Consider the following 13,138-nt stretch of genomic DNA (forward strand, 5'->3'; position numbering starts at 1 on the left):
CTATTCAGTTTTTTGTATTTTTGTATTCAATATTTCTGGAGTAACATATGTTGTAAGCTTAATAGACATAATTAATGAACACCATTTATTTTTGTTTAAATTAACATTTGTGACAGATTTTCTTCCCTTTACAAAATAAATCAAATATTTCCTATCAGCTTTTTGTTGACGTCTAGTTATTAGTAATTTCCGTTTTTAGTAGATTCATAGGGTGCTCAGATAATAGACAATAATGGTGGTTGAAGAAAGAGAGCTATACAGGAAGTGTTATTTCCACTCAATGAGATTGGACAGAATGCATATTGATTTTTTCAAAATAAAGAATCTTTGAAGAAAATTTAACAAATCCACGTTTTTCAGTTATCGTGTTGCTTAAATTTAATAATTCATCTAAAAGTTACTGCAGCTGTTGCTGTTACTGTTTTAGACTTCAGTATTTTGTAGGATCAATTATCAATTTCTGGTGCTAAATTCACTTTGTTTACGCAGACTATCTGGAATTGAGTCGTATGGTTTCCAAATTGCTTACCATCACTTTACCTACAATAGAGATCATTTAACCTATGCTTGGTTTATACTTTGAATAGCATGCTTGATAAGTTTCATCAAAACGGATGGCAAAAATAGTAAGAATATTAGAGTGCTAGAAAAAACGATTGGCAATGAAGTTAAAATTTAAGCTACTCTTGACATTATTACATGTATAACAGTGACCCTAGTTGAATAATAGATGCATCTCTGATCTCTCATACATTTTTCACATTTCAACTCTCCAAATATAAATTGACACCAAACCTGTGTGCTTGGTACCATGCAAGTAAGATACATGAGAGTTATTTTATTACTGAATAAGATAATCATTTGTGAATAGCTCATCAACTCTTACTTGGGAAGCCTGAATACAATCACCACAACTGCCATCTCTCAAATCATCGAGAGATGCACTCACACCAGAGACTGGGTTACGAGATTGTATCAACGTTGTCAGAATACCTTCAGTTGAAAGCCAATCAAGGAACTTTTGCCATGTATTTGGATCCATCAATCCCCAGTTTCCTTTTTTGTCCAGTAGATATTTTGATAAGTAATCCATGGAAGCTAGTACCATTGGCGGTTCAAGTGGGTCAACAGATGTGGGATTCTCTTTATTAGCAGTCTCCTGCAAATATAAAAGAAAAGCAAATGGAGATTTAAGCCCTTTCGATGCAAATCAGCTAGAATGAAAGCAACGTAATTTTTCAATTCCATGTGCCCAAATGATTTCCATGGTGTCTACATCTCCAACTTTCAATAGGTAAGAGTAAATCTCTACCGTTTTCTTTCACTAAATAATTGAGACTATACTATATGAAAATAAAATAAAATATACATAAAGAGGACATCATATCACTATCCTTGTGTACTCGAGCATATTTCACAGGCAGAAAGAGTGGAAAATATCTCTGATTGCACACCAAACTTATTATCAATATCATATCCCCTAAGCTTTGTGGCACAAGTATATAGAAAACATGGGAGTGGAAAATATCTCTGATTGCACACCAAACTTATTATCAATATCATATCCCCTAAGCTTTGTGGCACAAGTATATAGAAAACATGGGATGATACGACCATTGGGTACACAATGCATGACTCGAAAACTTGTGACAGTGAGTCTCTGGAGACCCAATTTTGACTCAGACTTAGTGACTAAGCAAAAACTCAGCAGAACTCTCCAGAACTTGGCTAGGCGAGCTAATGGGTAATTTCCTCAGCTGCAAAATAACCGACATGTTTCCGAAGTACCCGGTGATGTTTTGAACTGAAACAATGCTAACAAATTCACTTCATTTCTGAAATTGGCTAAGAAATTCGATGGTGTATGGTACAACTGACTAGTTGCTATGCTTTATTGCATCATCTAATCATTATTATTGACTGATTTCAGAATTACCTCAGCTGTAAAATAGCTAATGAGTTTCCTGAGTAGTGAGTGATATTTTAAACTGAAATAATGCTAAAAAATCCACTCCATTTCTTAAATTGGCTTAGGTATTTTATGTTGTAGGGTACAACTGACAAGATGATATGCTTTACTGCATCATCATTATGTTATGCATGATTTCTGAATGATGAGACTACAACATCTATTAATAAACTAGAAATTCAGATCATAGTAAAGAAGGTTTCGAAATGCCTTGCCATTAATAAGATATCAGGGATGATAGAAGAAATCCATCTCCAGTGTCAAAGGACAGAATCAACCAAATGGCACCTCTCCATTTCCATTCCATGATTTTCTGCTATAGGGGACTGATTAAGCAAAATATTCTCATCCACTTTGGATCCTAGCAAGTATGATTATTTTTTGGTAACTAATAAATTGTTTAGCCAGGTCAGCATATGAAAGCCTGTGCAACCTTGTCTAAAATACTGGTCTTTAATACTTGAAATTTCTAATTTATTTAATCAAGTGTCTTAAGAAGCTTGAATAACTGAAACTTTAGAATCATCTCTTTTTTTATTTCATTTGTTGCTTACATATCAAGTCTGAAAAAAGTACTATGTATGGATATTGCAGTTAATGAAAGGAGTTGCTATCTTATGGATCTGATTTTTATATGTCAATCAAGCATACTAGAAATCTTACGAATGCAAGTGAGCTTATATTTATCTGCCACCTGCACCTTGAAGCTGCACTCCATGGTGTTTGGGGACAAAGATGGGGGAAGGACAGGGATGCATTTTAAGGACTGCAGTCCAAACGGCCATTTTTTGGGGATAGTGGAAGGACACACACACATATATATATATATATATATATATTTTGAGAGAGAGAGAGAGAGAGAGAGAGAGAGAGAGAGAGAGAGATGTCAATAACTGATGGCAACAATACCAAAATGTAAACAAATCATGAAAGTAGTAGTTAAACTTCAACAAAGTAGTATAACAGCAGTCTCAGACATCAGAATACTGTGGGTTAGCAGTATTCAAAAGTGTCAAACATCAAAATACATCAATCTATGAAGCTAAGCCTTGTTTGGGATATCCATATCCAAAGAACTATCTATGTTACCATTACTGTCTACCTGAATTGGATCATCCAATGGTACCTGTGTTAGAAATATTAATTTCTACTTAGAATCAGTCATCCATCATTAGATGTTTCTAGATTATTAGGTTTAGGTTTAGGTTGTGTCGGCTGAGGTATTTTCCAGAAGCTTGAGTTGGCTGTAGCATTTTCCAGAAATATGTAGATATTTTGTCTTGTTGGCTAATGTTAGATTTCTTTAGGATATTGTACGCTTGCCTATAAAAAGGCACTATGTATTCATTTCAAATCACGGTGAATTGAATACAATATATTTCTATTGTGCCGCAGCACATTGTGTTTGGTGTTTTGTATTTTCCTGTGTCTCTGCCCATCCAATAGTTTGGTATCAGAGCAGATTTAAGATCTTGGTCTACCTCCTTCAGATTGGTATTAGAGGCTGGTTGGATAGAAGATTGGAGAGAATTTCAGATTTTGATAAAAGAGCAAGTGGTGTGTTGGTGCTGCTAAATGGTGGAGGATTGTTTGTGTTATGAGAAAGATAACTGTTTTGAAGAAGACCACACAAGAAGTGTTGAGTAGGAAAGAGGGCAAGTCGGCAAAAAAGGTATGGTGTGAATTCTTATAATTATTTAATTACATTTGAGAAATTATAACAGCAGAAGAATATTGTGAGGAGTCTAGCTGTCTAAAAGTTTGTTTCAAGTTGTTTGAAGATTTAATTCTGGAAGTAAAAAGGTATTTAGAATTTTCTAAAAGATAAGAGTAAGTGTGTTAAATTGTTGATTTCAATGGGAAAAGCTGGTAGAGTTCAAAAAGAGAAGACAAATAAGTTAGAAGAAGAATTAGTGATGGTGAAGAAAGAAAATGCAAGATTATTGTGTGAAAAAGATATTTTGCAAAAGGAATTGGAAAAAGTAAGAAATGAAATGGGAGAAGAAATCTAAATTGTTTAATGAAATTAGTGTCCATATAGAGGCAATTGAAGAGCTAGAAGATAGGCTAAAATTTGTGAAAGAAGTACATAATTGGCAAGTGAAGGAAACATGTAAGCTTAGAGAGAAAAATAAAGAATTAGAAGAAAAGTTAAATTTGTTTGATGATGTTGAGAAAAAGAACAAAGTTTTAAAAGAAAATGTGAAGAAATTGGAAGAGAAAAATAATATGTTAAAGAACGAATTGTCTACTTTGGAACAACAGAAAGAATGTTTGAATGTGAAACCATTTGTATGTGATGTATCTTGTGACACAAATGATTTAAGTGATTATGGGATTCAGAAATGTGATTTTGCTAAAGCTGAAAGTGTTTGTGATAAGAAAGTAAATGACAAGAAGTTTGCAGATTTTGTTTGTTATGATAATAATAGTATTGGTTTGAAGATTATGGAAAGAATGGGTGTCAAAGGTAAAGGTTTAGGAAAGGATGAACAAGGATTAAGAAATCCGATTGAGATTACAATTAGGCCAAAATATGTAGGTCTTGGATATAATGCAAGCAGTGGAAAGATAAATAAAGGTTCAAGAGGATCAATTGAAAGCATAGAGATTGTGCAATGTTCACACTGTAACAGGAAAGGGCATACAAAGGATAGATGTTGGGATATACATCCTTGTAATATGTGTGGTTTGAAAAATCATTGTGATAAGACATGTTGGAATAAAGAGTGCAATAAAGATTTTATGGCAGGTTGCATCAAAATGGATTGTGGATGGAGCTATGGATCAAAGTGGCAAAGAATTGCAAGAATGATTAGAGGTTTATTGAGGTACAAATGTTCAAGTATAAGAAGGAATGCAGCAGCATTGGGAAACAGATTAGAGCAAGGCATCAAAGAGGCAAAAGGTCATTAGTAAACCTTGTCACTGGCATTTGTGACAGATGAGGCAAGATTATCAAGATTATCAGTGGATCCTGTGAAAAGAGGAAATCGTTGGCAGCCGTTTGCTTACAAAATGTTTGTAGAAATTAAAGGCCATAGCCTTGGAAGACACTACTCATGCATTAATAGATATGAAGATTACATGGCACATTGGAATTTGTATGTGACAAAATTTGATAGTAGAAATTAGGGGGGAGTGTTAGAAATATTAATTTCTACTTAAAATCAATCGTCCTTCATTAGATGTTTCTAGATTATTAAGTTTAGGTTTAGGTTGTGTCAGCTGAGGTATTTTCCAAAAGCTTGAGTCGGCTGTAGTATTTTCTAAAAATATATAGATATTTTGTCTTGTCAGCTAATGTTAGATTTCTCTAGAATATTGTACACTTGCCTATAAAAAGACACTATGTATTCATTTGAAATCATGGTGAATTGAATACAATATATTTTTATTGTGCCGTAGCACATTGTGTTTGGTGTTTTGTATTTTCCTATGCCTCTGCCCATCCAACAACCCTGACCATTCCTAGTTGCACATCCTTGTCAATCTTCCAACATTTTTAGGCTTAACGTCCCAATGTACTATTGGAGTTGGCCAATACTAAGTAGTTTTTCAATCCTAAAGTGGTAAGGCACTATGAACTATAACTGACTGTTCACCTCGTTTCGAGGTAATCCTATTTCTCTTAATGGAGTGGATGAAGCCATAGGTGGATCATTACCTCTTTGCAAGAAAGGATCTAGTAATCTATTTGAGTAAACAATTGGAAATTTAGTTCAACTCTAGTGTCATTCCCATGAAGTTTTCACCATCCAACAGTTTTTTTTGTGCAATACTGGCTCCATCCATCCTAACATCCAATCTACTAAATGTACGATCAAAAAACTAAAGCTACTGCTCTTGAAGAATGGTTCCTCCATTATGCTATATATTTTATAAAGGGATTTCATAAACTCCTCCATCACCTCATTGTCCTTGGAAGGAAGCATTTGACCTTTTCTTGGTGCATAAAACCTTGGATTAGAGCATGGGTAGCCAAATGAAGAGAGGTGTTCTTTGTGTTCCACCTCTTTGTGACAATAGACCTAATATGCTCCTCATAGAATTTCAATCTAGGATCCTTGTTACAAATTGCTTGCTTCATTTGAGCAAGAATTCTATTAAAAATTTCATAGATCTCTCCAAGGCAAGGAAAGTCTGTTTCTGCATACTTGACTTCACCCACAACAAGTGCTAGGATAGGGTAGATATGCCTACAAGAAACCATCTAAACTTTAAAAATTCTATGACATTAACACTATTAATAATGAAAGGAAAAACAAAATACAAAATCAAACAATTTTGCTTTACATATTGTTCCAAATTATTTAAGAACTCTTTCTTTTACCACCTCCCTTTCTCGTCTTTGACCGATCTCACTTTTTCAAGTCTCCAAAAAACACCATGGATTGTAGAGTATCTTGCACTTCCAACATCCTCTCAAACAAAATAAACTAGCTAGCATATCTAGTTTCAACTAGTTTGAGTATCTTGCAAGTAAAGTAGTTACAAACATTTGCATGTCTCTAGCCTCTACCACTGCTACCTTCCCCCAATCTATTTCACTAGTGTCTTTCAAAGCATTAGTCAAAGCATGTACACAACACAGAGTCCAAAAAATATTTTTGTACGCACTCTCAATCATAACATCTAACTTACAAACACAAGCTAAATTTGTTAGGACCTACACAACTTCAGAAGACCCAACCACCTCTGCAAAAGGGCAAATTGGAAATCAACATCTACACTTATCTGAAAACAATAAATAGCTCTAAGAAAGTATGAACCAAAAAGGTATATAAAAATAATATTAGTGAATAGTCAATCTTGAATACCAGTCCACACATCTATAACAGTAGAACAGCCAATCCTAATCCATGTTTGTCTCATCTCCTCCATCAATGTACTGCATTTTGAATATTGTTTGTTAAGGAAGAAGGTACATGATTAATGCTCGCCAAGGGAGCATAAGAAGGTTCGATTGCCAATGCATCTATTAGCTTTGAAATAAGGAGACCTTGCAAAATGAATTGGAATAGCATGGATGTAAAAAAATTGGCCATCAAATCATCTTCTTGCCCACTTTTTGCCATATTCATTAACCCTACCACTATATTTTTCTCACCTTCAGCTGAAGTGGGCTTCCTCTTCCCTCCATTACAACTCTATCCAACCAACTCCTATAGTGAGTTGTACCAATTATCTTGTCCTTACTCAGTCCAACCAACTTTTTTATTACAACCTATTGTTCCAATGTTATATCCTCACAAACTCCAGCATCATGTCAACACACCCAATAGATAAGGTTCTAACTTTGGCGCCAACATCCTTTTGAATACTTTGATTATATCTTACCTTGGGTTATATGTTTATGTGTGTGTGTATTCGTATATGTGCAATTAATATATGGGCAAGGTACCATGGCTCATAATTAATTACATATACATATATGTGTGTGTAATCTTTTTGTTTATATATATATATATATACTTTTGATAATAATAAGACTTGGGCCTTTAAAAACAATAATATAATTCTTTCATTGCAATTAAAAACATTTGATATTATTATCAAATTGTAAGTTGGCTTGACCACCTATCTTAGCTCATGATCAAGTTTGATTTTAAAAGGATAAGAACTTTAAAATTTATTCAACAGTTTTATTATTGAGAACACTGACTGGTGAACTCCCAACATGGTGAACACATTGGAAAATCCACAAAAAGTTTGTGCTAAACTTTGGCAAGGAAGCCGCATAAATAAATATATTTGGAAGGGAGCTGAGATATGCTGAATAGCCATCTCTTCACTCACAATGAAGGGTGGCGACAATGTAGTGCCTTGTCATCTGCTACGATGGCAGAGATTGTAGATGGAACAACGATTTTTGAGATAAGACTTGGGAAACATATAAGCAATGAGAATGGGTTTTGTTTCCTTATTCGCATGGGGATTTTCACATTATTTTCTAGGCTTGGTTTAAAAACATGGAGTCGAAGCTCATTCTTGGAGCTGAAGCTTTTGATTTTCCATTATTTTCCTCTTAACTTCCTAATGGAATAAGATTCACAGAGTTCTTTCATTTTCTGAGCTGTGCTGGAGGAAGTTTAGGTAGCAAATTTGTAGGTGTTCTTTCTTGGAGAATATTTGCAATATCTTTAAACTCTGTAAGGCAGCTGTATTTTTTTCAACCTTGATAAGAGTAAATGTATTTATTCATTGATTAGCAAAACCCCATCCTTTTTATGTGGTCAGTCCTATGAAAACAATCTGACTAACTCCTGTGAACATAGGTGCAAATTCAGACTGTGAATGCTGTAGTTGATTGTAGGTGCTGTCCAGACCATGCTGCTTCAATACTATAGAATTCTCAGAAGGGTAAATTTGTGTTTGAGAGCAAAGTAATCTTTCAGCTGTTGAAGAATGATTAGAATTTCAGGCTATTACTCAATGCATTGAGACATAGTTGAGAAGATTAATAAGACTGGCAACTCCTTAAAGTTTGAGTAAAAGCTACCCCAGAGAATAGGCTCTTCTTTCAGAATTTTATTTTTAAAAAGATTAAAAGAGGTTTTCCTATAATGGATTTCATTAGAGATCTGCTGCGATAATTAAACTTGCTGATTATAGAACTACTCTATGAACCCATTGGAGTGGATGGAGAACAACCTGTGCAAGCAGCTCATGCACATGCTTAAGTACAGATGTGCAAACTGATTGAGTGCATGGCTTGAGAGATTGCAATGTGCATATCAGAAATTGAATAATAGAACTAAAAGTACACGAGAACTAGGGTAGGTGGTCAAATGTTTATATGCTAGACAAGGGTGTCTAGACATAAAGGGAATTGTTAGATAACTGAGAGGGGGGGTGAATCAGTTATAACCAGTTATCCTACAGATCTTAAAAACACTTTTCACCAACTTAAACACTTTTATCTTTCAGATCATAAGTTCGGTAACCAGATCTAACATCAAAATATAAACTGATATAAACTTTGCATTAAATTGTCATCTTAATATACCAAGTATTAGAGTTATCTTTTAGCTTATACTGATTTGTAACGATATACAATAAACATGAAATAAACTTGTAACATAATAAGTATTAACACAATTTGACACAAGTATTTAACACGGAAACCCTATAAAGGGAAAACCACTTGGGAACCGACAACCCAAAATTTTCACTCTTCTAAAGTGAGTTCTGTTAGGAACTAACCTTGTTAAAAAAAATTCACTCTTCTGAAGTGAGCTCTGATAGGAGTTAACCTTGTTAGAGGATTTTCACAAAAGACCATCTAGACCTTGTTCACTCCTTGAAACTTCTAAATAGTGGCCTTCTCTAAAGGACATATAGAACATTCAACATAATGTCACCATATAGGATTTCAAAAGATTGTTAGGTCCACTCGGTTAAGAGACTTTCTAATACAATAATTAGAGACTAACACTAAAATGATTTGTTAGGTTTTAGAGCTAACTTGCTTGTTCAGATCTTTATGTCGCTCAATCTCTTTCCTCTTTCAACTTCTCGTTGTTTTTTGGCTGATTCGCACATTGACTTAGCACTTCATTTTCTTGATCTTCACAATCCAATTCTACTCAATTCTCCTTATGTTTATCACTTCTTCAACTTCTTCAGCAACATTAGCATCAATCGACAACAATAAACATTGTGGTCAACCTTTAAATAGAAAACTTTTTCTGTTCCTCTAAAATCGTCCAGGTTTTTTCTCTTAATCACAATCATCAGATCTTCATCAAATTCATATTCATTGAATCTAGATGCTCAGGAAATATACTTCCACCTTGAACTTTGTGCTCCATTTTCAATTGTTAAATCTCCTTCATCAGATCTTCTTTGAATTTCTCCAATTGTTGATCTCATAACTAACTTCATCCTTATCTTCAAAACTTCACGAACAATATTTATTTTCATCAAATGTCGACCTCAAATTAAATCTTTGCTTCCTTTTCACGCTTGGTTATCATTACATCTTGCTTGGTCAACACTATACTCCGTTAACACTGAAATTGCTCAGTTGACACTACACTTTCTTTACTTCTTCATCAAGTGCTTAGTGACAACTATAATAGCTCAGTTAATACTATGGTTCTTCATTCACCGACCAAACTGTCTTGGTTAGACATAATCTCAACACTTAATCAAATCATATAAAACAATCAAACCAACATTATACTGTCAGAGCTTAACTCATTCAAATGCCCATTTATACCATACACTTTTCAACACTTACATCATCTTCATACTTTCTTAAAATCCTCTTTATCAATCAAATGATATGGCACTCTATAGAATTAACATAATGTCTGACCAACTAAGGCTTGACATCAATGACAACATAACAACCAATATGACTTTTTCATATACATTAATAACACTATCAGTTGGGACTAACTATCATCCCCTTTGGAATTGATGGAAACACATAAGATATTACAGTACATAATATTACATCATGAAACAATAAACATCAAATGCCAACATGTCTTTAGCTTTCTAACTTCATTCAGTTCCTCTACAGTCTTCATGATCCTGCATCAAGATCTTTAGCTCTACCTCAGTCCACTTTGACAATCTCTCCCCCTTTGGGTGTATTGCATCTTCAACAGTATCAACTTCATATCAATAACTTGTAGAACTCTCCTATTCCTTATAGGTTCTCTCCCGTGCAAATTATCTCCCCCTTTGACAACAATCTTGTTTCATAATCATACTTCCAATCACTCCCCCTTTGATAGCAATGCCAAAGGTAACTATAAGTTTCAATGAGAAAACTTATAATGCCTTTTAATCATACCTTGTATCTTGCATGTAATGATCTCATGTGCTTCATTACAATCACTTTGACAACATCAAGAAACAATCCTTAAAGAGCGAACTCTTGTATGAACTCCACAAAGATATTCTAATAATCCATGAATTGATTTAACATGCATCTTCTCCTAATGAATCTTGGATAGGGGAAGGACCCCTAACTTACTTCTCAGATACTCAAAAGCATCCTTAGGCAATGGCTTTGTGAATATATCTACAATTTTCTCCTTTGACTTCTCATACTCCAATCTTACTTGTTTCTCTTATACTTGCTCCCTCAAGTAGTGATACTTGATAGATATGTGTTTGGTTTTTGCATGCATCAAAGGATTCTTTGATATGTTAATAGCACTTGTGTTGTCACAATAGATAGTAATAGGTTCGGTGACTTCTTGCATACCTTCCAATGCTTGTTTCATCCATACAATATTTGAACAATTAATAACAACATACTCAACTTCAACAGTAGATTGTGATATACAACTTTGTTTCTTGCTCAACCATATAATCAACCTTCCTCCTAAAAAGAAAGCTCCACCACTAGTGCTCTTTCTAAGCTCAAAATCACCTTCTTGCTTTTACCATAGTATATAGTCTTCTATTCCTTTTAGGTATTTGAATATCCTTTTAACTATAGTCATATGTGTCTCCTTAGGATTAGATAAAAATCTTTCGACTATTCCAACTGCATGTGCAATATTAGGTCTATTGTGTACAACATATTGCAACTTTCCAATCATTGATTTGTATTGTGTCTCATTCACTTCGGTAGTGTTTTCTTCCTTGGATAATTTACATCTAGTGACCATAGGGATTCCAACTGACCTTGACTCATCCATGCCAAATCTCTTCAATATCTCATTTATGTACTTAGATTGGGTCACATATATACCACCTTTTCTTGATGAACTTGTAAACCAATGAAAAACTCAATCTCACCAAACATAAACATCTCAAATTCTTTGCTCATGTGATCAACAAATGATTTGCACAACAATTCATTACCACCAAATATTATATTATCAAGAAATATTTCATCTATGACTTTGTTTTCAACTTCACTTCTCAAGTACAAGTTACTATTATCACTTGTTCTAACAAATCGAATCTTGATCAAATATGAATGCAACTATGTATACCATGCTCTTGGTTCTTGCTTCAACCCATACAGTGCTTTGTTCAATTTACATACCAAGTGCTTTTGATTTGGCTCCACAAATCTTTCAGGTTGTTCAATGTAGACCTCTTCTTTTTGTATTCCATTTAGAAATGAAGACTTAACATCCATTTGATAAAATTTAATTCTCTTGTAAGTTGCATAAGACAAAAGTGTTTGAATTCCTTCCAATTTAGCTACAAGTACAAAGGTCTCTCCATAATCAATTCCTTCTTCTTGGGGATAACCTTTTCAAACAAGTTTGGTTTTGTTCCTCACAACTTCTCTTTTCTCATTCAATTTGTTATTGAATATCCACTTGGTTCCGATCACATTTTTGTCTTTGGGTCTCGGTACCAATGAACATGTATTGTTCTTCTCAGTTTGATCTATTTCCTCATTCATAACATTGATCTAGTCATCATTATCAAGTGCAACTTTCACAGTTTTTGGCTCAAATTCAGCAATCAAACATGTAATGTCCTTCACCTTACTTTTTGTCATGATTCCAACACTCTTGTCTCCAATTAATTTGATCTTGTGAATGATTCCTTCTCACATACTTTGCTAAGATAGGTTCAACTCTATGATCTCCAGCATTATCATTTCTCGATTAGGGCTCAACATTCCGCTCGGGTAGTTCTATCTGTGACTCGAACAATGCAAGTTGTTGCTTGGTAGTTCCCTGTTGTTTCTCAATGTACCATTGTAATGAATTATTTGGTGCTCGGGTTCAGTAGAAGATATATCATTATAGACATACACAAACTTGCTGTAATTCGTAGGTTCCTTATTGCTCTCCTCATCATTCTTATCTGCAAACTTATCAATCTAACATTTGCATTTGCATTTCCATTCATTGTGTCAATCACTTTGTTCAAATATTTGTAAGCCTTGCTCCTAGTAGAGTAACCTAGAAATATTCCTTCATCGTTTTGAATCAAACTTCCCATTCCTTGCATCTTTATGAATATAACACCTACTTGCAAATATTTTGAAATAACTTACATTCAGTATGTGACCATACCAAAGTTCATATGGTGTCTTGTTTGTTCCTTTCTTCAACTTAACTCAGTTGAGGGTGTAAACAACAGTGCGTACAACCTTTCTCTAGAACATTTGTGCAACTCCCTTTTCAATTAGTAGTGTTCTAGCACAGTCAACAATGGATCTGTTTCTTCTCTCCG

The 13,138-nt window shown here is 34.2% G+C and overlaps 1 protein-coding gene across 1 annotated transcript in view; it reads right to left on the reverse strand.

The window, feature by feature from the left end:
- Positions 1 to 656: 656 nt before the first annotated feature.
- The window catches only part of LOC149537999 (uncharacterized), a 79,826-nt gene continuing 67,344 nt past the window's right edge, over positions 657 to 13,138 (reverse strand). The window contains exon 6 of the mRNA XM_089799391.1: positions 657 to 1,159. Coding sequence (XP_089655517.1) covers positions 842 to 1,159 — 318 coding nt within the window. The 3' untranslated portion in view covers positions 657 to 841. The remainder of the gene's footprint in view (positions 1,160 to 13,138) is intronic.

Source organism: Cupressus sempervirens, chromosome 9, assembly GCF_028749045.1.
Source record: "Cupressus sempervirens isolate cs-2001-9-10 chromosome 9, ASM2874904v1, whole genome shotgun sequence".
Lineage (NCBI taxonomy): Eukaryota > Viridiplantae > Streptophyta > Pinopsida > Cupressales > Cupressaceae > Cupressus > Cupressus sempervirens.